Source organism: Leptinotarsa decemlineata, unplaced genomic scaffold (assembly GCF_025532065.1).
Source record: "Leptinotarsa decemlineata unplaced genomic scaffold, Ldec_3_MD MMD2_P_RNA_scaffold_14, whole genome shotgun sequence".
Lineage (NCBI taxonomy): Eukaryota > Metazoa > Arthropoda > Insecta > Coleoptera > Chrysomelidae > Leptinotarsa > Leptinotarsa decemlineata.
Genome location: NW_027412528.1, coordinates 5,593,914 through 5,618,944, shown reverse-complemented (window position 1 = coordinate 5,618,944; position 25,031 = coordinate 5,593,914). Strand labels below are relative to the sequence as shown.

The 25,031-nt window shown below is 38.1% G+C and overlaps 1 protein-coding gene across 5 annotated transcripts; it reads right to left on the bottom strand.

Moving 5' to 3' along the window:
• Positions 1-501: 501 nt before the first annotated feature.
• On the bottom strand, positions 502-23,401 carry LOC141483038 (uncharacterized). Of its 5 annotated transcripts, XR_012465868.1 has the most exons (3): positions 17,866-23,401; positions 14,270-17,804; positions 13,004-14,206 (listed from the first exon to the last, which is right to left on the bottom strand). XR_012465868.1 is itself a non-coding variant. In XM_074177214.1 (2 exons), the coding sequence occupies exon 2, from the start codon at positions 3,827-3,829 to the stop codon at positions 2,594-2,596; it is 1,236 nt and encodes a 411-aa protein (XP_074033315.1). In that variant the 5' UTR covers positions 3,830-14,206; positions 14,270-23,401; the 3' UTR covers positions 502-2,593. The 5 variants fall into 3 exon arrangements, 4 of the variants coding, with proteins under 4 accessions (XP_074033315.1, XP_074033321.1, XP_074033326.1 ...); XM_074177214.1 differs by having other exon boundaries at positions 502-14,206; positions 14,270-23,401; XM_074177227.1 differs by having other exon boundaries at positions 14,270-23,401.
• Positions 23,402-25,031: the final 1,630 nt, after the last annotated feature.

Genomic DNA, 25,031 nt, shown 5'->3' with positions numbered 1-25,031 from the left:
TGCGTATTTCGTTAACTAAGTAGTTCTACATTCCTCTCACATCCACGAATTCGAATATTACTCAAGGGTTGGAACGATGCTACCTAGTACGATGCTCACCTTTTCCAATAGTCCATTACAATCATTTGTTTTGAATACCAACCTGAATACCAAACATCTAGTGCGGGCGAGTTTTAATCATTTATTCTTATTCACTTCTAATCACCGTTCGTTTGGAACGTTATTGTTCAAAAACTGCTCATCAAAAACTAATGAAAAAGGTATCATTGGCAAGAGAATTGAATGCCCTTCAAAATGATGTGCCACTTGACCCCCCTTTCCATTTGAAATTCTGAGGGTAACATCCACCCCTCCTAGGGGGTTGAACCCCGAGGGTTGAAAATATTCATTCAGAGTGTCCCCCTTGCAAATAAAGTTGACCTGTCTGACCATTTTTTCATATTATGTACTGGAAGGGAGATATTGAGGGTGGGAAGTTTTCAAATTGACACACTGTATTTTGCCGTTTCCGTCAGCATTATTATGTCCTGACCTGCGACATTGAGAAAATGTACCGCCGGGTTGAAATGAATCCATCGCAAAGACATCTCCAGAACATCTCCCCCCAAGAAGAGCTAAAATACATTGAACTTTCCACAGTGACTTATGGAGTCGCTTCCTCCTCTTTTTTAACAACTAGAGTTCTGAAGGAGCTCGCTTTCAATTGTAAAAGTTTCCCGTTAGCCAAAAGGGCATTATTAAAACAGACGTACGTGGACGATGTGCTCCATGGCACAGAGTAGGGTGCTAATGCCGACTGAACGCCTCCCCCCACCCCTTTTGACCTTGAGACGTCACACGACCTTGAATGACGTCACCTAACCTTGAACGTCGTACACGTAGTATGAGCTTGAATGCGGTGTTTGGCCTTGAGTGTGGGGTTTGACCTTGACGTTCGACACTTCGACTACCTTGAGCTTGCTCCATGGCATTGAATGTTGACCTTGAATGAAATCGTGATGTGTACAGAATATAACCTTGAATGAAATCGTGACGTGTACAGAATATAACCTTGAACAGTGGGCGTTCGGCGTTGTCCCCTCCCTTGTTGGCAATTCCTATATAAGTTCAGAATATCGTATGACGTCACCTAACCTTGAACGTCGTACACACAGTATGAGCTTGAATACGGTGTTTGACCTTGAGTGTGGGGTTTGACCTTGACGTTCGACACTTCGACTACCTTGAGCTTGCTCTGTGGCATTGAATGTTGACCTTGAATGAAATCGTGACGTGCACAGAATATAACCTTGAACAGTGGGGTTCGAGGTTGCCCCCTCCCTTGTTGGTAATTCCTATATAAGTTCAGAATATCATGCTTCCACATTCAGTTAAGACACTCTAAAATACCCAAATAGGTAAACAGAAGTATTTGTCGAATTCCAAAGTGAAGACAACGAGTATCAACCCATCCGAGAGGGCGTTTTCGTCATTGAGGTGAATATATATTTTATTTTAATTAACCGTAATTTCACTATATTTATGAATATGGATAATTTGAAATTTGACATTGAAAAATCAATTTTTCTATAATTCAACAAAGTGAAGCTTTAGAGCAGAAACCTATAAACGCTCTGGTTATTGATAAAGAATATAAAATTGAAAAAATGTCAATGTATTCCACACGATATGGTAAATCAATTCAAGTAGTTTTATTGGATGAGGAAAGCATGGCTTCCAAAACGTGTCACAGAGCAATTAACAGAAGACTTCATTCGTGAAGTGAATTCATCCAAAGCCAAATTCACACTTATATGGGTCAAAGTTCGCAGGATTATCCTGGTGCTAAAACCCGATCATTGATGAAATTCAATGTTTTAGATTGAACATTTTGAAATTATGAAAATTTTTTTGAAAATAGTAAAAATATGGTAGATTAATATAAAATATGTATCAACTTGGTCACTTCATAGACATAGTCAGATTTCAAGTGAGTATTTTTTTTATACTATTTGCAAACTAATGAATGCCATTTATATATTTTCAGAACTCACCATTCTATAAATATGTGGATGCAATATTAAGCCCAAGAGTGGCCGGAAGCAGTGGATTTGGATTCCGCCATAAAGAAAATGGCTTGGGAGATGGCTGATCTGAGTTTTGATGCTCTACATTCATCAAATTATAATTTGAGTGTATGTTACGATGCTGAAGAGGTGCGAAAACTTTTGGAGCTTAGTGAGAAGTATGAACTCGGTGTGGCATTGTGTCATAAATATTCATATGGGAGTAGAAATTTGGATGAGTTCTGTGAGTTAATAATTGAAGCAGACTTGAAACATTTTCTTCAAGACATATGCACCTACCTACCGCAAAATATCATAGAGAAATATCAATTGGAACCACAGAGTCCCAACCCGCAACTAGAAGAAGCGATAAATGATGGTGTTGTAAATATTTGAAATCTGTTGTATATGTTTGTGAATAAAATAATGTTTCAATCCATATTTGTTTGTATCTAATTGTTTGGTGAATAAAAGATATAACATAATTATTGAGTGTTTTATTATTCATCAATATCGAATATTTCATAGCATATTACATGTCAATCTTATTACAATCCAGTTTGAACAGAGCCATTAAGAGCATTATATGATAGAACAGCATCGTGGAGGATGAGTGCATATACTTTGGTGTTTGCTGGAAACTTCACCTTGCGTGTTTCGAATTCTATTTTGATGTCGACAGTGGATGACTTCATAGCTTCGGGTTGATGGGAGCAGTCGATAATGAATAGTGGGTTGTTGCGAAAGCTACCAATATCCATCATCGGTTCACTCATAGTTTTATCATAGTAGCTACGTTGGAAGTTTTCATATGCATAGTAAGCTGATGAGTCTAACTTCTTGTCGAAATCCAGATTCCAACGCTCATATGGGTATACTTCAGAGTTCAGGGATAGTCGAATATTATTAATATTCACATGTGTAAATTTCGTTACATCTTTTGACATATCTTCGGATTGGTCGGTGTTTTGAAAGCCGATGATGATATATCGTGGTCTTTCGAGGCTGCTGGTTGTCTTCACCGCCCATATATCCGAGGATGTATCACGAAGTGTGGGTAATTCATTAAGGTCCCACATACGATAAGCCACCTTCACTTTAGCATTATTACCATTTTTATTTATGCGATTCAATAGTTTCAGTTTCTGTCGATCTTCCGGCACAATGTGCCTGATTCTCCATTCTATTTTATTGATTTCCAAATCTGCATCGACTTCCCCAATGAATGAATTTTTGAATGAGCGAGCTATAATCAAAATGAGCTCCTGCTTCACATTCATTATCCCCTTATTGTAATCTTCAGCAAAACCCATGAGATACTTCAAGGGTAATTTACCACTAAATATATTGCTAACGGAATCGAATATATCTTGTTTATTCACATCGAGTCCCCATCCTATCGGTAGGAGCGAATTTGCATGCGTTTTTCCGAATGATATCATCGTTTTCATTGTGGTAGTTATGCCGGGTTTTCGAACAACAACCACTTGCTCACCACCCATTTCATAGCGAATTTCGTCGAAGAGAAAGGCGAGAGCATTATTGGATAGGTAGCGCCGCTTTGTGGCATCAGATGGTGTGAACTTCCCCTCGATATAAATGTAACTATCTGCAATATCGAGTATGAGATCTTGAAAATTGATTGGAATTCGTATTTCATCTGAATTTTTGTAATATGGTGAACCATACGGCTTATATGTATGCTCATGAAGGCTGATGAGGGAATGATCGAACATGGGCTCCTCGAACACTTCCAATTTATCACTTGTGGTGATTGTCGCCATGTTATTACTATTTGTTATATCGCACCTTCAAGCCAATAGATTTGAGAAAGTTCAGGCTACTAGCACTTATTCTATATCTTGACCGTTTGGCAGATATACGTGGAATGAATCGACTGCTGGATTTTCGCTTCTTTAAATGCACATGATCATAGCCTCCACCAAATACATTATGCTGACTCAACTGCTGCCGCTGCGGCAATCGCTGACTATTGAAGCACAACCCCATTTTTAGAAACGATAATCGCAGAATTCATAGTTTCATCAATGAATATCACCTGCTCAGCGTTAGGAAGTAACAAATACTGAGTAACAATTTGATCAACTTCAGCTTTATATTGACTTTTTTCACAGATGATCATCGCTCACCATCGTTTTTGCTCGATCGTTTGAATTCTTATCGAGGGTTGTTTTTTCAAATCAGATTGCAGCGATTTGATATCCTTATCCATATGCTCATACTTTTTCACAAATTCTACTAATTTCAGTCCAAGCGTAATGAGATCTTCCCTCACTGATACGGAATATTTTTCTACTCCATCGAATTTCAAATTAATTTTGTCAATATCAGTATCTAATTCTCCTCTCATCTTTGAGATGTAAAAACCGACATATCCTCGATTAACACAATCCGTACTCTCTTCAGGCTCTGCTATATTTTTCAAACGTTTATTTTCCATATCAAAGTTTCCATCGGTTGTTAATTTGAAACCAACTCCAGGCTGCCCACGCAAAACAGTATTTGAAACTGCCTTACTTCTGCGACCAAACTTATCGATGCTTCCTTTACTCATTTTCTTTATGATACACTAATGACAGTCATCGATGTTCTGAATCAACGTATGAGAAACGTTGATTGTTACTAATGGCTGTCGTCGATGTTGTGAATAAATATATGGGAAATGATGATTATTATAGCTTTATCAATTCCAATTTGACTATTATTTTTTCACCATTGAAATTGATCAGATTACCATTATCATCCAATACGCGAAAAGTTATATTGTCGAGGTACTGACGACCACCAGGTCGGATTGGCATATAAATAATATTTTGTGGCTCCTTGGTGAGTTTGTAACCGGGCTCTACATCAATATCAAATTCAAAGATGCTATGGATTTCATCGCCATTCGAATATGCTCCAGCTGTGACATTACAATCCACACGAATAATCCTCACCTTATTGATATTCACGGGCAATGTTGATTCATGTATTTCACCACAATTGAAAACATTGTCATCGAACCCTAGAAGTTCAGCAATGCTGTTTTCATGTTTGAGATAAATGTAATATTTCGATCGCATTTCACATTTGAGAATGTTGTTGTTTGCACGTAGGAGAAATACTTCGTCGATATTTTCTTCAATTCCATTTTCTAGTTGCACTTCTTTGGATTTCATGAATCTTTGAATCACCTTATTAATTTCATCAATTTCATATGCCCCAGGTGGAATTTTTATAATAGTGGGGGGTGAGATAATTGTCTTCGAATAGCCGATAACATTATTCTTAGCATCTACATTGAATATGGAATTGTAGGAGTAGAAACCATGTAATCCCAGACCATAATTACTATTGGTATTCAATTCGATGGGTGGGTAGAAGTTGGCACTCAACTCGCTAGAGTATCCCGACAATGAAAACGTGCGTAACATGACTGACGAATTTTCGATGATTCATGTCTTTTTATTGCTGACAGCAGAAATTGTGGACCAATCGTCGCTTTGTCGGTGGTCTATCCATATCATTATGTGTGACTACATTCACATCATTCACTTTACAATAACAACAAAAAATTTTTCTTGTAGGTGGACCATCATTCATATCGGAATTACTACTGCTACCGCTGGAATCATTGTAATGCTCTTGACAGTACTGATACTTCAAGACATCAATATCATTTTGTAGGTTTTGTGGTAACTTATCCCATTCAGATGCAATTTCATGTGATGCACACCCAATCAACACCTCTTTCGGCATATCAGCGAGTTGTTCTTTACTCATTTTTTGTAAAGTGCGTACTCTGGAATATGCGATCAATGAATGACTCATCCTCTTGATACTCTCCCTATCCTGTACTGATGTTAACTCCATGTCTTGTTCTAAAGAAACTTCAAACACAAATGGCCACACCATACTGTGTTGAATCGTTGTTCACGCTTATAGTTATATGTGATAGTATTGATATGATTCGAACCCATATAAAAATAGTGAATCAGTTCTTTGGGAGGGGGTAAATCGCCAAAACTATCAAAATATTTTATCGAAGTTCCCCTTTTTCTATATGCTACCCAATGTGTCCCTTGACCATGTCGACTATCCAAATTTACTATGGCAGATTCATATCGGAGTGGTCCTGATTTTGGCAAATCGTCACGCATATATACCCCCCGAAAATATGGAATCGTCATTTTCTTAGCGTGATAGTTGAGGTCGATATTGGAGAGAGCTCTTTTAGGTAGCAAATTTATGAGTTTTTTGAATTTTGAGGTTTCAAATAGACTCCTAATCCTTTGCGGTAAGGCTTCAAGTAGATACCACTTCCTTGTTTACCTATAGCAATTGCCTCCATGTGTTTATTATGGCGATTTGTCTCGCTCAACTGCTCCCTACTCGCTTTTGCTGCTTGAACTGCTTTCGTTATACCAGCAGTAGCACCGGCTAAACTACCTAGTGCTGATAAACCAGCAAAAATTGGAATGAGTGGTAGTATTCCACCAATTTTAGGAATCGGTATGATTCGCGGTGTGCGAATTTTCTTTTTCCCACCTGCAGCCCTCATACATTTGCGTGCTGCTTTGAGTGCAATTTCAGCTGCTCTTTTAGAATTTTTGACAACAAATTCACTTCCACCCGCTTTGTGTAGAACATCACGCACTTTCTGAACGATCCCAGAACCAAAAGCTATCACCTTAGAAGCTTTCAATATTTTTTCAACTTTTTTTTTCTTAATAGAACGCTTTTTCTTCGGTATGTGTGACTGCTTGGATGATGAGTCACAACCCATACCAAATCGGCGTTTCCCTTTCATTATATTCGTAACTAGCCAAGCAGCTCCTTTTTCTCCAATAGTAGCGTCTTTTGCTTTGACACGATTCCAAGCACTTTCTGCAAGCTCCTTATCCGCTATGTGTCTAGCTGCAAGATTATCGGGGTTCTGTGAATATGCAATATCGTGTTTTTTGCATGCAAAATCCAGCTGATTGACACCCGAATCACCTCTCAACAATCTTTTCTGCAATTTGGTGCCCGGACCGCAATACTGATAGCCAGGTAAGTGTAATTCAAATGGTAGATTATTGATGAGGGAATTGATCAATCCTCTACCAGTTTTATTTGAATGCAATTCAGTAGATCTGCATCGACTCATAACCCCTATTTAAATAAAGGAATCGATGTGGAACCCTGCTTATATAGTCTCCAACTGTCATACAATGCGCATATTGAAGCAGAAGCAGCAATTATCCATCGATAATTTCGATGAAAAAGTGGGTGGTGGATCGGGAAGCGGTGTCAAACAACGTCACGGATCTTTACTTCCACTTTCTATTCGCGGCCTGATTATTGGACCTTCTAACTGTGGCAAGACAAATGTTATGATTTCTTTGCTAACGCATCCTCTAGGATTACGATTCGCAAATGTTTATCTTTATTCAAAGTCTCTTTATCAACCTAAATACGAGTATTTACGTGAAGTATTATCTCCAATCGAAGGGTTGGGTTTTTACACTTTTGCCAATAATGCAGGTGAAATAGTAGAGCCTTCAGACGCCAAACCTGATTCGATATTCATTTTTGATGATGTTATGTGCGAGAAACAGGATGTTATACGATCATATTTCAGTATGGGTCGTCATAAAAATGTGGATTGTTTCTATTTAGCCCAAACATATTCACGAGTTCCGAAACAATTGATACGAGATAATGCAAATTTTATCGTAATGTTCAAACAAGATGATATGAATCTCAATCATATTTTTTCCGACCATGTATCACCAGATGTAACATATAAGCAATTTCAAGATATGTGTGCGAGATGTTGGGAAGATAAATATGGATTTTTAGTAATTGATAAGGATCGAGAAGTGGTAAATGGACGTTATCGAAAATGATTCGATGCTTTCATATATCCTTGACGTTCTTGAAAAATTGAATCACTTGAGCGCTAGATAGTGGAGATAACACTTCATTATACAAATTCTTGGAGTGAATTATGGAGGGAAAAAATGATGATGAAATATGTTTAAAAAGAAAGTTAATTGAAGCAACGGATGCCGTTCGGAAGAAATTCAATTATATCAAAAGTAGTCGTCTAGGTGATCAATCAGCACTCGAGAGGATCTATGAGACAATAATAACACCTTTGAAAGTAATATCTGCCAATACTGAAGGAGCTTCTCAAATGAATCAAGTGATGCAGAAAACAAAGCCTGCTACACCATTAACAGCCAAAACTATAATTGAAAGTGAGTGGAAACCGAAATTTGAAGGGGCTTCTTCGAAGGGTCTTCAAACCTCTCAATTGACAACTTTAGATTCAGAATCACCTAATGTATTCGATGATCGTGATGAAGTACAAAAGCATATAAAAAAGTTACTATCAGGAAATCCCTCTTACGATACAGTCTTTGGAGTACACATGAACACTGAAACGGGAAATTTAAAAATGGGAGTAGCTGATGTGGAATTTATCGATGAGAAAATTGTGTTTATGAAAAATGGTTGAACTATTGGCTCTTATCAGGGCACTCCAAAACTATATAACTTGATATTCATGAAAGTACCATCGAGAAATATCCCCTCTTCCGATATGACCACATATGGTGATATACTCAAATTAACAAAGGCTGCATATAAATACAATGAGAGAAAAGAAGGTCTTTTATCGAATAATTGGAAGAAATATAGAGAAATAATCCTACCATTATTATCCAACGGAAACCCTAGTAGAGAAGGTGCTGGCATGATCAAAATACCCACCCAGAAAAAATATATCAGAAATAAGCATACAGATTATGTTTATTGGAATGAACTCGAAGAATTGATTGATCGCCTTCGACTACTTTGTAGTTCACGACTGGCTGGACATACCGGACATGATAATGAAATATTAGCCATAATTGAGGAATTACGTGAAGAAGGATTAGTCTATTGACCGCAATATCATGAACATGATGTGTGAAACTGGCTCAGTCTATCACAAACGATCTAACTATGCATACCACAATTGATAAATTTGGGCGTAGAAGAGGTGGTGTTAGTAAACCAATAGTTGGAAGATCTGGTGTTGGATTCATTCTCATACCAAATGGTGATTATGATATTCAGAATAAGCGGTTTCAAAATGTTGGTGAACCTGTAGACAGTAAAGATTCTGTTACTAAAGGATATGTTGACGATCACATTAGAAAAGTCAATGAGACAACCCTGAAGTATTTCCAAGAATTCATTGCATCAACGCTACGTAACATCGGAAAACATATTGATTCAAAACATAATGAGGTGCAAATAATCATTGACAAAAATGCACTCATCACTTCTGCATTAGCTGATCAATTGAGTAATGTGGAAAAGCGAACTGACGTAATAGCTAAGTTGGTTGATACTTTTACTGAGCGAGTCATTGAAGTTTAATAGTCAATCGTTACACTTGCACCTGAACAGTAGAAAAGTGATTCCTCAATTTTATCATCTTGAAGAAGTCTTAGAGCAGTAATATGAGTAATGCAAAATGGCAGGTTGTGAAAGAAATACACAAGCCGGCGCGTCGAAATTTCCCCCGTCGGAAGACAATAATAAAGGGTTTTTCTGACTTGTGGCAGATGGATTTGATGGAAATGCAACCATATTCTAAAGAAAATGAGGGATGTAGGTACATCCTTATAGTTATCAACTGTTATTCAAAGTTTGTATGGTCAAGGCCGTTGAAGAATAAAACTGGTGATTCAGTTACTGCAGCTGTGGCAAGCGTGTTGAAAGATGCTAAATATACTCCAAAAAATCTACAATCTGATCATGGTACTGAGTTCTATAATTCGAAATTCTCATCGTTAATGAAGAAACACAACATCAATCATTACTCAACATTCAGCACAAAAAAAGCTGCAATTACAGAACGAGTAATCAGAACATTGAAGAGTTGGCTTTATAAGGAGTTTTCACTTCAAGGTCATTACAAGTGGTTGAACATTCTTCCTAGAATTACTCGTCAGTATAACAACAAAGTTTATCGTACGATTGGTATGAAACCTGCAGATGTGAAACAGTCTACTAAATTGTCAATGTATGCCGAATCTAAGAGTCCACAAGTGAAACGTAAAAAAAGTACGTTTAAAATTGGGGATAGTGTTCGAATCAGCAAGTATAAAAATGCATTCGATAAATATTCAAAGTTGTGAAAGTTAATAATACAGAACCTATAACTTATGCATTAGAAGATGTGAATGGGCAACCAATCAAAGGCTGTTTTTATGGGCTGGAGTTGAATAAAACGAAAGATCCCAATACGTATTTGGTGGAGCGAGTTTTAAAAAGAAAAGGACATCGCCTCTATGTAAAGTGGCTGGGGTTCTCTGAAGATCACAACTCATGGATCGATGAAAATTCTTTAGTGTAATGACATTATCATGATTGTACTCAATATTAGATAAAAAATAAAAAATAGTGTATTAAAATTGTTTTATTCATTAAAAACTAAATAGAATAATAACCTTAGAAATGATGCAAGTAATATGTAAACTATTGATTTTATTTTTCATAAATTCAACATATTGAAATCACTTCAAGATGTGTATGTTAGCATAAGATTTCCATGAATCCTCCGTCTCTCTATCCGCTCTTCATGGGTTAGACACCAGCACCCTCAAAAGTGGACATCGACGAAAGTGGACATTCTCACACAATTGCCAATCATTTCTACAAGCACTGCATAAATTGTTCCAACAATCCACACTATATTCACTACAGTGTAGACATCGCTGGACTAATGTATCGCAAGTCGCTACACAATGTATGCATATATTCCTTGAAATGCCCATATTATTACACATAATCTCTTTCGAACATTCTCTGCACTGCTGGCGGTAGTCACTTACTTCTAGAGTTGAACCATTTATCCTCTTCCGAAGTGGGTCTGGATTCCTTGCCACAACACATCTACGACACAGGCCGGTACATGGGTTGATATATGTTTCAGGCCAATACCCATGGCAGTTGTAACACACTATATGTTTGCCAATTTTGATTGGAAAGCCGCGTATTGTCGGTTTTGTATCCCCCTCTTTAGGGAAAGACATATTCACTGATAGATGTACAAATATTCAATCGATGAATTTAACTACACTCTCACGCCCCCATGTTTCCCTGTTATAAACAGGTATACAGAAGAGTGGGGTAGAGTGGAGGGAGCTACCACCACCACTGTCAAGAATCAAGAATCACCACAAGAATACATTAATATGTCAGCACAGAGAGCTGCTGTGTTAGCATTATTATCTCAGAGAGATATTAATAACCATGAGCTGGTGGAAGAGTTTGAAGACGTTGGACAGATAGTGGGTGGGCGAAGAAAATGATGGTGGAGATATGCAGTATGAGGTGAATGAGCAAGGTGCAGAAGGTGGCTTAAATATCGAAGACGATGAGGCAATTGAGCAAGGTGTTGGGGATTTAGATATTGATGATGATGAAGAAGGTCTTGTTGAAGAAGAAGATGAAGGTATCGCAACAGATTCGACTCACGAGACTGACGACATCGGAGTAGTTATTGGCAATATTGAGTGGTTGAATATCACTGAGACATTGGATGATCCGTTAGATTTGTATTGTGTAACGGATAGCCATGTCAGGGTCAAAACGATTGACGGTGGAATAGAGAAGTTGTGTTGGTGTTGCTTCCGCTTTTATTCTGTGCGGAATAACAATGGAGGGTATTATGAGCACGTCGACATTCATTACACCGCCCGCTTCATGGAGATGGGGCAAACATGGTGTAAAGCATGTGATAGGCCTTTGACCAACTTTAGGAGAATAGCGGTCTGTATCATATGTAACAACACCCCACCTCTGGAGATGTAACCGTGGACCTTCGGGTCAACAAAAAAAACAGCCCTTTTCAGGGCTACATTATTTAAACAAAGAGTAGATATCTCATAATGAGATTGCAACAACACCCCATCTGCGGAGCAGTTACCGTGGACTTTCGGGTCAACAAAAATACAGCTTTTTTCAGAGCTACAAAGTGTAGATATCTAATAATAAGATTGATCACTCAGTCAAATAAATAGAATATTTTGAGTGTCACATAATCATACGAAGAGTAGTTTGTAATATATGGATATACCTCTAAAATGTACATCCATATACATATGAGGTATGCACAAATGTGTTATAGAATATGTAAGTTCTCTGAATATCTTATCTTTGTAAAATAAATTACATTGAAAAATGATTGTTTGGGCGTCCGAGTGGATTTGAATCTGTTTGATAACATACTAGCTCTCTTATCTGAACAATTGCAGAATTCATGTCGAAATTTGGAAATATAATTTTCATAAGACAATATTTCAAATTCGAGGGGTGTTTATTCAGAGTAGTCAATAAGAGCAATTGGTATTGTAATTCAGAATATTTATTTCAAAGGTGGAAAGGAGAGAGGGAGGTAGACACTGCCCCAACCACGCAGTGTCTCGTGTACACCAACCAAACAAAATGTGTACTCCGAGGAAGGAAAGGATAAAGGATGGGTGAAATAGGGAAAAAAATAGGGAAAAAAAAGGAAAGGATTACAAGTCGTCGTCGCTGTCATAGGGTCGGGGAAGTACTGCCACATCACCGAACCCTCAGAAAACGCCATTTCCTCCGCGAATGCGTCGTCGTCCCAGAGATCGTCATCATCATCCGAGCTGCTCGAGTCTTCGGAGTGGTCTTCGGTACTGGTCACATGCAGTACCTGGACCGAAGATGTGGAAGGGTCATGAGGCGTGGTGGTTGAATCGGCCTCCATATCTGAATCCTCCATATCGGAATCCTCCAACTGAAGATCCGGGAGTGGCGCTGTAGGTTCTTCTGCCTGGGGTCCGGTGGTGGCTTCCTGGTATGTTGACATGCTGACGCGCCCCAGGCCGCGAAGCGGTCGTTTCGCGATCGCCTATAGACTTTATTAAATAACCTTAAAATTAACATGGAAGTTTTTATTATTTGTACAATTTGAATTATTATATTCCTAAAATTACAATTTTTTTATTCTAAACATACATCTAACTTAAACTAAACAAAATTATATTTACAAAAGGGGTCAGGTATTAAGGAACCCCTGGCAGATGGCATCCCATTCCTGAACAAGAGGTCCATATTTTTGGATGTAAGCCAAACTCTTTTCTTGTTGCGAATCTTCTTGAAGTTTCGCCCTAAGCAAAGAGAGTCGCTTCTCTAATTCCAGTTTCTGGGCCTCGATGGTGGAAATTTCCGCCATCAAGGCCCTTTTTCTGGAATCAGAACCATCCACAACCTCCTTTTCCTTCAAATATCTCTTTTTCACAGACTGTGCATAGGATATAGACTCTTTGAGTTTATTACCCTCTACCACAGTCTGTGGAAGGACATTTTCCGGGGCAACCTCTTGTTCGGAATGCTCAACACGTACCTGGGGGTGACTGGAGGGGGCGACGCATCCCGATGGACCTGGGCGACGACTTCCACCAAGTTCTGCACCTCCATCACTGGAAGGGGTGCTGTAGGCCAACCAACGTAAGGTGAATTCTTTTCACACTTTTTGCGAAAAGCACTCAACTTACCAACCCTCCCACCTTTGGCTTTGGATACCTTCACAGGTGCGGACTTCTTCACAGGTGTGGACTTCTTCACAGGTGCGGACTTCTTCACCTTCTTGGCCCTCTTGACCGGTTTCTCGAACTCATCCCCTGAATCGATGGGCGATAATAATTCGATGGGGATAAGAAACTTTGAAGATGTGATAAATCCGTCAGAGACTCGTCCAGGTCCGGGTTGTAGACACTCAGTAAATCTTCGATGGGGGTGCTGACGAAGAAGTTGGTCGCCTGAATGTCGACAAAGTTGGTGGCAGTGGGGGGTCCTCCTCCTCCTCGGGGGTTGTTTTGAAGTCCTCGAAAAAGAACTTCAAGTCAGGAGCCGCCACTTTCTGGGTGGAAGTCATCAACGGTGGTGGAATGGAAGCCGCCACTTCCTGGGTGGAAGGCATCCCCGGTGGTGGAATGGGAGCTGCAGCTGGTGGTGCAGCTGGTGGTTGTATCATGATGTCTTGTAGGAACACCACCCTCCTCCGCTCTACATCCTCCGACTGTCTTCCATTGAGAGTGGTACTCGGGGTCAATAGAGCATTCCTTAGAAAAGACATGATTCTAGAAAGAGAAAATGAAAATATTAGACAATATAATATAAATAATATGGAAGTGTGTACTTACATCAAGCTGCTTTGAATTTTTAACTTCAACTAAGTTGGCTGGCAGGTATCTCGGGTTGGCTGCTTCTTTCGAAGGAAGACTGCAATCGAATGATGAACTGTGACCTCCTCCTCATGTTTTATAGCCGTATGCTCCCTACCACTTCGGGTGGGAATGGGAGTGGGGGGGTGGAAGTGGGGTAGGATAATTCGTTTGAAATATTCGACAGGTATGAATTTTACAATTTGTTGAACAAACCAGATAATGGGTGAAAAAATTCAATTACTCGATTGCTCTTCCAATAAGGCAATAAGTAGATTTAATTTCTTGTCACTTATACTGTTTTCATCTTTCAGTACATTCAAAAGAATTCTTAAATTTTGTTCGGAACTCGTCTGATAGAATTCAATATCGTTGTGGCCCCAAGGTAATGTCTTGGTGGTATTAGGAATGATGAATCGCTTATCATCATTATGTGACAGCGCGACTTTATTGCACATCAACGTGTAAATATCATGTAAATCACTCCTGAATACATTCATCTTTCTAAATATTATACCGCCTGTTTCAACAATCCTAATGTAATCTTCAATTGAAATTTGATTTTTTATAACGAATTTTTTAATACCTTTTGCTTTCTTTATTTCATCAGACACACTTTGTACATGATATGCTTTCGCACCGGTGCCATGGAAACTGATGATGGGATCATTCGGAAGTTCATCCTTCATATTTCCAATCACCGATTTGCTAACTGGCACATTGAATTTATTCTTTTATTTATTAGTTAGAAGTGTCAAATTTATCAACATTTGCAATCATAAAATTATAAAAATTATCCGTCATTATTTTCAGTATCAAAGAATCCGTATCGGTATAGAGAAGAGAAGCTTGTGGTCCGTAATGTTTTTTGATGACATCATAGAAAAAATCATAAATGACTGTTTTTGACATATCCAATATACTGAACCCCAAATACAATGGTTTATTATAACAAACCTTAACTTTATCCATATGTATGACGACAAAGTCTTCCGAAAATATGGATAATGTTTTGAAATTGGGACAAGCTATCAAAGCATTGGCACCCATACCTCTTCTTATGGATTCCCAATGTGTGACAATTCGAATGTCTCTTCTATTGTTTGCATTTTCCATCGTTTTGCCAAATATGGAATTTATATTCAATTTGAAGTAACCCTTCTCAAACTTATTGGTAGCCTTATTTCTCAAATTTGTATTCAAATCAATATATTTTTTCAGCCACGGTGACTGATTGAATCTGAGAATTCTATGAGTTTTCATCACCATCAAACCATTACGGACCGCTTGTTTCAAATTCCTATAATGAACGATATATTTCTTTTTATCATTCAAATTAGGAATAAGTTTGGGTATTTTGGACTTTGAACCAGGTGGTATAATACTTTCAACCAAAAATGGTAAATCCGAATGTAGATCGTGTAACTCGACAGGGTAATGCACATCTACTTCAAGTATGTATCCTTGGGGGCTATCATCTGGAATACTGTTGATATCCAACTGACATATTTCACTGGCGGTCAACCAAGTGAACCCACCGAAAGGTAATGATTGAGACATGCTATGACCATACAGATTTGTTGCATCCAAATACACTATGAAGAATGAAGGTTCTTCGGGATTATAATTTGGAAGAAACTGATTGTTTGCAATATGCTTTCTCTCCGAACACTGGCTTACACCACCACGTATACCGTTTTGGAGAAAATGCACCATATCGATATCAGTTAATAATTCCAAGTTGACACCCGTATACTTCAATATAGCAACCCAAGAAAGACCTGGAGAAGTGAAATAGTGAGCAGGATCCAATTTATATGTATCTAAACTCATATTTCGAAAATTTTCAAAAATATCGCACAACAGTAGAACATCAGATTTTAGGTATATGTCAGAATATTCACCCAAATCTTGACAATTGAATGTGTTCCATACCTACTTTACTCTATCATAATCCTCATCAGAAACATGTTTTTCATTTAATTTATCATAAAAGTCCACCTTTGATGGTATACTAGAATAATTTAATTCATCTAAAGAATCGATAAAACTGTACGGAAAAACACCTTTCTGCCTCATAAGTTTGAATTTATCCTGTTCCGGAAAACATTTTCTTGTTTCCACAAAATGTTTTTCATCTAAATTGTCACCTAACTCTTGAAGGGAAGCAGCCATAAATTTAAAACTATCGATGAACCTTAATTTCAAAAACTTATTTTTCATCACTCCATTGTGATCTACTATTCTCTCCATAATTATATGTTTCGTGAAGGAAACATACTTTTCTTTAGTTTGAGCAATGACATCAACTTTTGTTTTGTTTGTGCATAACTCTTTTATGAACAAATGACAGTCATACCCACTGAGATTATGAAAAATTATGGGTATAAAGTTGGGCAATTTGAAATTGAGGTTACAAATACTATGTGCAGCTCCATTTCTTTTTTCCCTGTTAGATGGCAGTGGTCACACACCTTAATATCACCATCACCAAATGGTTCCCCACATATACATGTGGCGGCAATATTGAAATCATGCTCTTCCTCATCAGTCAATGGACTCATTGGAATGACATTCTTCAAATATTTGTGATAAATATTGGTGACATCAGCCTCCAAGTTTGACACAAACACTTTAGCTGCATCAGCACCTCTATATAGTACAAATTTAGTTATAGAATCATCAAAAGAGCACTTTATGAGGTAAGAAAAAGCATATGGTTCATGAAGATATGTTCGATTTGTATAAGAGTTAGCAGGATTTGGCTCATTAGTATGCACTGGTTTCAGAATAGATTCGAAATCAGCATATACAACGAATGGAACCCGCAACTGTTTCTCGATATTTTCAAATTTCAAAATATTCTCAGGTACCCTTTTACCAAATTCATCAACCCTGAAATTTGTGGATGGTATCGTTGTCGATATGTGATTACAATCATTCAACTGATGTCGCAATAAAGTTCGTTCATTATCAAAGTACAATAAACAACCATCACAAAAATACTTTTTATGACCACGGGCAGATATTTGTGATGATACTAGTCTCGATAAATCCTTAATCCAACAATAATGACTATTACCAGAATCATCTGTAATAATCAACAGATTAACATGACTATTTAATCTACGTTTAGAATAGTGTAACAGGCCCACAACTTCATATTCAATTCTACCATTTTTAAAAACATTTTCCAACCCATAAACATTGATAGAGCAATCGTTCATAACCTCAAACTTAGGAATATCTTTCAACTTAACTGGAAAATCCATACCTGCTACATTCAAGACGGTTGAGAAGTGGGGATATGATGAAATTTCATTAAGTTTCTGACTGGCAGGGTATAAAGCTGAAGTCACAGCCCACGCAAAGCAGCACTGATCTTGATTAAGAACATTCACCACACTTTTCTTCAATTCGATGAACCTTGGCAATTTGATGTAAGAAGACCCTCCGAAGGGGCTATATTTGTTGATATTCACCTCCAAGTACAAAATTTTCTCAATGGTCCAACCTGAAAATATGGGTTTTCTCTATAAGTCCATCATCATCAACATTTTGACAAGATCACATACCTGAATCCCGATCTTGAAATTCCGCTGCTTTAACAGTTAAACCATCTGCAAAACTGCTATAAACCACATCCAAATCATTCGATTGATCAATTACTTCATTGGGACTATTAAATGATTTGATGTCTGAAAGATCCTTAGTTTGCAGACTGTACCGCCCAAACACTTCCATGTTCACTTTCATGCATTTATGGATATCCAACACTTCTTCGAGTAGTTTCACTACTTTCTGCTTAATTTCATTGAAGAATGTTGGGTAATCCATGTGGTGGTTTTCACTGTCCACTCGGTAGCTCACAATTCTACACTTGAAAGATGTATTGACAATTTTCACACCTTCCCCATATTGATTACATGCATTTGTTCTGTGCTGCAACGTCCTCCGATGTACATTCATCTGATCGCTTGCAATAGTCAAATTGCAGCACACGCATGTTTGCAGTGTTGGAAGTGCTGGGGGTGGCAACCGTTGCCTCTTCGATGTTGGAGGTCTATCACCATTTACGGGTGTGCAGGAATCCCGCTGATGACGACGTAGGTTGTCACTACGAGTGAAACTTTTTTTACAATCAACGCACGAATACATCTTGTATATAGAAATATCTACCGTACGATAAGGAGAATTTGAAATGAGTGAAACGTTCACACCACACTCCTTATAAAAGCCCAACTCCTCCCCCCCCACCATAACCCAAATGAGAGCTACAAGGTCAACATTCAATGCCACAAGGCAGAGGTGTTTCCAGATACAACAGTTTTTTTGGAAAATATGGACTGTCGAATACCTCAACCGGTTGAAAAATCGGCCAAAATGGCTGTCTCCTTCCAAAAATTTAGAAATTAATGAGTTAGTTTTACTAAAGGAAGATGATGTCCCACCACTAAAGTAGCCATTGGCCCGAATTGTGAGAATCATTCTTGGTTCTGACCAAAGGGTCCGTGCCGTGAAACTCCGCTCCCAAGAAGGTGTCTTCGTCAGGCCTATCAGTAAGGTAAGTGCAACTCAGCGAGTGTAACGCGTTCTCTGCGTTAGTTACTTGGCGTCATTAGGTTAATTTTTTTTCGTTTAATTTCGCGGTTGTGTTTTAATGTCATTTCCTCACTTTAACTTGTTGAAATCTCTGAGATGTGTTGGAATCACAGCTTCCAACAAGCTTCTTCTGATCTTTTATTAATTATTTAGTTCCAACTTAAATTGTTCTCGAGCCATCCCTGACCGCGCTCGGTCAATTCATTTGGTGTTTTCCAACTCCAACATCTGTAAACCTTTAGGTTCCTTCAAACGAATTCCCAGAATTCCACAAACATCACCCCTCTCCCTTATCGGTCGACATGTGGCGATTAAAAATTTCCAGAAAGAGCCGAGAGAGACACAATGCATTCCGCGGTTGTCCTCCGAGGTAGTGATACATACCTAACTGGCATTTTTTTTTCTCTTACTAAGAGTTAATCTCTTCGTTTTTCAATTTTATCTACGACGCTCAAATAATTTCGGCGTTTGTATTTTTCCAAGTTAATAAGTAAAAAAAAGGTAAATTTGCATACATTAGTGGTACATTGTGCATAGTGTGTCTTGAAGAAGGAAACGTTTTGTAAATTAAACGCAGACTATCTTATGAGAAGCAAATTGCCAGCGCCCAATGTTACCTGTATGTCCTACGATTTTGTTAGATGGTAGCTGCTAAGGATTGTAAATATATTTACTTAACGAACTGATTCAGCGTCAATTTATTCAAAAAACCAGCAATATACAAGGAATCCAGTCCACTAGTATCGAAGTTGATTATTACTCCCCGTATTCGAGAAAGGGCAGTTTAAACCCATCCCGATCAGATACCTAAGTAGAAAAAATAAATAGCTTTACATATAGTTACATAGAAAATAGTTTTTTTCAAGTCTATGCAGAGCTTAGATGAAGAATATTCTAGATGTTATGACATGCGTAAATAAGGTTATGAAGTTATAGAAAGTTCTGTAACCTACAGAACTACACGATGTTATATGTCCAAATATAATATACTTACATTAAAATGATCTCTACAACAATGTTGACGCGATATTGGAGATACATTATCCCTTCGCATATCCTTACAGCATTGTTTACAGCATGTTTGGATCTCTTGGAACAGCAAAAAAATTTTATCTGGAGTACTTTTTATAGTGTTCGGACACATTGGTACCATGCAATATCTATAAAATAACTTTTTTTTCTTCTTCCATGATTATTACGCGATATTTAAACTAAAACACCTTGTTAACTGTCAAACTAACTCTCAATGCAAACAATAAACTGACAGGACGTGCCCTATGACGTCACGCCTCAAGCGCGCCAGAAATAGGAGCGTTTGAACTTGTCAAATTAAACCAGTATTTTTAAGATTTTATGAAAAAATAATTACTACTCTTATAGCTAAGTTCATTTTTTTTCTATATCAAAATGAAGTGAATATTGAATAAAAAAAATAAAAAAATTGCCTGCATATTCCCTATTGCGACGACAATGGATTTTTCAAAGAATCTTCCTGTACCGAACATAACGACAAACGACGATTATAATTAAAGGCAGCTTAGTTATTTTATGTTTAATGTTCATGTTCTTGCTGATTTCTCATCTTATTTCTTCGCGTACGATGAGTATTGGAAAAAAGGATCGGATGCTGTGGCCTCTCATCTCTTCAATTTCATAATTCATGAAATGGATGCACAGGGCAAGACTTACAATTTTCTGTGACTCATGTGGCGGTCAAAATAAAAATTACACCATTTTTAAAATGTTACACACTACATGGTTCACTCGTGCAATCGCTTGGAATCTGTCACAGTTATATTCCTGATAAGAGGTCACTCCTATATGGAATGTGACCGAAACATGTGCTTCATAAATCAAAAGGCTAGGATTGAACTTCCTGAAGAATGGACTGAACACGTACGAGGAGCTCAACAAAGACCGAAACCTTTTGATGTCATCGAATGTTCACAAGATGCATTCAAGGGCTGGACTGTATTTCTGAAACCGTTTTACCAAAAAACTTGTACCTTTCCCATAATACCTGTACGTGAATTCAAAGTCCAGAAAGAACATCCAAGGCTCATATTTCACAGAAATTTTAATAATAGTCCATGGGAATCAAGTGTGATTAACACACCAGCGTCTGGTGGAGCTATTAAGGCAGGTATTAATGTGGGAGAATTTAAATTACCTGGTTTAGCTTACAAAGACAAGCTGCCTATAACAACAGTGAAATACAACGACTTGCAATCCCTGAAAAAGTTCTGTAGGCCTGAAACGAGACGTTATTACGATGAACTTCCCTATGCTGCGAAAATAAAAGAATAAAGAATCAGAGTTGATTCATTAAACCAGTCATTTGGACAACTATCATTATTGACTGTGGACGAGGTGTGGACAGTGATCATTATAGTCCTGATTTTTGAAGGCTTATTTCACATTATCTACATTTCAATTAGTTTATAATACCCAAATAATGATTATTTGCCAAAGAAATAATGTTATGAAATATTTTCTTTAACTACAATGAAAAATATTTTCTCATCTTAAGATCGTAGTTTTTTTACATCATATATAAAATTATTATTAGGAATCACACGTTAAAAGGTAAGACCTCGTTAGTCCTTAGCTCGCACTTCAACTTCTGAGAGTTGTCGTTCGTATGGGGGCGGCAGCTGATTAACGGAAGAACAGATTTAAACAGATTTAAAATCCAATTATCTCGAAACAAAGAAAAAAGGATATTCATCATTATTGGAGTAGACCCTTCAGTTGTTCCCCAATATTATACTATTTTTTTTCTTAAACCAATTTTCCTTAGAAATGGAAGAATCGTGGGACACGGATAATTATACCACCTACACCCCAAAACTGTAGCAAAAGAATATAATCAGGATGCCGCCGATCAGGAAGAGTCGTTCGGTAAAAAAAGCGTTCAAAATGGCCGAGAGAGAGCGTCACCGGCGGCTCATGGAGGAGACAGCTGCAGTGGTGGCTGAGGCGACGGCGGCAATCAATTGATCGATTTAACGACTTCTTTTGGTGCGATAACAATTTCTGGTGCGTTTTTCGTAATAGTTTTTGCAACTTTTTTTGTGACATCTTACAATGTAAATCATAGTTTTTTTTGCCAAAATGGGGCTTGAAAATATATGCTCAGATTTAATGTATTTTACTATCTTGCCAAGAAACCTTTCCATCACCTATGAAATAATTTGCAAACACGTCTCTAACTGTATTGCTAATAACAGGATTTTGAGATAATACTGGTTGTGCAGTATTCAGAAATCCGTTCACTGTTAATGTATTGTCGTGAAACAAAATTGTTTGCTTTGTTTCCCGAGCCTCAGTGCAAGCAAGCTCCGCCCACTCTGAGGAAAATCGGAAAAAATTGTTTTGATATTTTCAGCTTAGTATGGAAACTTAGCATTGAAATATCATCTCCTAAGTGTTAGAAAATCTTTTGCAAGATTATTAGCATTTGTTTATTTTATATAGCGAAACCGGTCAGTTTCAGGGAAATGCCGTTTTCACTCAGATAGGGAAATAATGTTTTCTTCTAAGAGATATCGATAGAACTTTTAACTAGCTTTCGATTGATACCAGAACGATATCTATAGCGTGACTGGTTCAGAGTTTATGTAGATTTTTGCCCGATTTTTAATTATAATCATCGGAGGAATTCCGCCACCAGCTGCGACTAAAGCATAATCTTTGTACTTTCAAATGCATTTTTCAGCCAGAAGGAATAGAGATATCGAAAAATTTCATTAGAATTTTCGATTCGGATCGTTGAATACTATCCGAATGTGAAGTTGAAATTTTTCTGGGAAAAACCGTTTGCAACGGTTTCGCCCCAGGGCAAAATCACACCACCGGCTAGCCGGCTTCTGATTGGCTGGAAGAAATGGCGTGATTATCGATTTTCTGGTCGACCGAAATGGATGTGATTTTTTGAGCGATAAGAATGGCCGATTGGAGCTCGTCCACGAATGTATAAATATGCAGGGTTTTGCATTCTTCGTTGAGATACTTTTCAGATAGAGAGCACGTTAGATAGATATTTGGATTCTCTTTAGAACTGAAGGAATTCGTTGGTTTTATAGTTCTTATTAGAACTAAAGAATTCGTTTAATATTCGAGGAAAGTCAATTGGACTTAGATCCGGCGTTCGAGGAAAGTCAATAGGACTTAGTTCTGGACTTCGAGGATTTCTTGGATGGTAAATCTCTGGTTCTTTTCAGGACCCATTAGAGATTTTCAGGAGCTTTGAGGATTGGTTTTTGGAATTCGATTTTTGTTATTGCTTAACCATACCTTACTCTATGCAGGTTCCTGTCTTGCCAAAATCCTACAAAGGAAGAGTAGGTCTCCACTAAAGTTGCCCACTCTCAGGTACTAAGGCTAACCTAGCGGTGATAACTGGCCTGGTATAACAAGATTAAAGCGGGGGAATCAAGCCATCATTAGATTAGCCTCTGGGCTGTCGACTCAACGTTACCGTTGGGACCTTCCAGGACTACGATACCTTTTATCAGTAGTTGTTTACAGCTGATTCTCGGCCTCCCCCCACCACTATGACGTATTAATTGCTTTTTTTATTGGTTGTTGTTTGGTGAAGTCAAGGTGATGTGACCTTGAAGGGTGTGGTGTATGGATCGTTCAGAATTTTTTTCCCGGTTCTAATCCTCCCCCCACCAATATGATGTGTTATTTGCTTTTTTTGTTGTGCAGTGAAGTCAAGGCGTTGTGACCTTGAAGTGTCTGGTGCATGGATCGTTCAGATTTTTTTTTCATATGAGATTTTGTGTGTTTATGTGTGTGTGTGTGTAGGAGAATGCACGGTACAGGGTTTCATCATGTGCTTGTTTGTCTATGTACAAACATACGTCTGCATACTTCGAAGATCCTCCAAGTAATAAATGCTCCATCGGTGTTAGGGCACCAAGTTAGTAGTGGAGTGACGTCACAGCAATAACCGTTCAACGGCTAGAGAGCGACATGTTCACTCCACGACGTGTGGCAGAGTAATGCGTATTCATCGGTCTGCCCTCACCTCTCCCGAAGCGATGAAGGTTGTGATGTAACGCATTGCTCTAGCCCCGCTATCGATGGTGACACCACGGCAGCCGAGGACCGTCTGCCTAACGTCTACCCTCTCCGAGACCGCAACGACCACTGCTTGCTCGTATATCGACATCTGTTATCGCATTCAGTTGGGAGGTAATCTTGGCGCATGTAGTTGAGAAGTGGGGTTGGCTATGACGTCTTGACGGGTCCTATCAGAGTGTATTTAAGAAGCGTACGAGTGTTGGCTATGTCAGTTTACATCAAGTGAGTTAGTGAGAACTATTATATAAAATGTATTCCTGTGACTGTGGTAAATCTTTCACTCGTAGTGATAATCTTCGTCGGCATCAGCTCCAGAGTTGCCAAGGAGGGCCTGCAGTGAAACGGGTGAGAGTGGATAATGCAACACCTATGTATACGTGCAATTGTTGTAATGTGACAATTCCTATGACCCAAGTGAATTCTCACCGAAGAACCATGAGTCATAAAAATAATGCATGTGTTCAATTGTCTGACGGTGTTCAAATTATAACGAATGCATTCAATTGCCGCATTGCTACATACAGGGTGGAGAGTTCGATTGTAACCAGTGACTACATGTCATTTTTCAATGAGATTAGGCAGGAGGTCATTGAATTACTGGAATCAGCCATCAGGATCCATAAAAGCATCAAGGTGAATATGGAAGTTTTTGGGAATTATATTCTTCAGACTGATGATTCGAGGGACACGAAGTCATTTAATTCCCAAAATAAAATAGTGGACCAATCTTCAGATTTGAATGCTGTTTTTGATGGATTCCGTGATGTAATTGTGGCTCAAACGACTGAGTTCCAGGATCGTGACTCAGGTATTTATTTTTTAAAAATTTCAATAAGATTGAATGGTAATTTTTTTTTATAATTCAGGTTGGACTTGTGAAAAAATATTGTTTCTCGAGGTCAACATTAATAAATACAGTCCACTGGAAGGACGTTCATATGTGAAGCTGCCTCAATGTATTCAATGGAAGAAAGCTGTTGTGAATGTTCGTAATGAAGATCAATATTGTTTTGCTTGGGCTATAACATCAGCATTATATCCTGCAGAT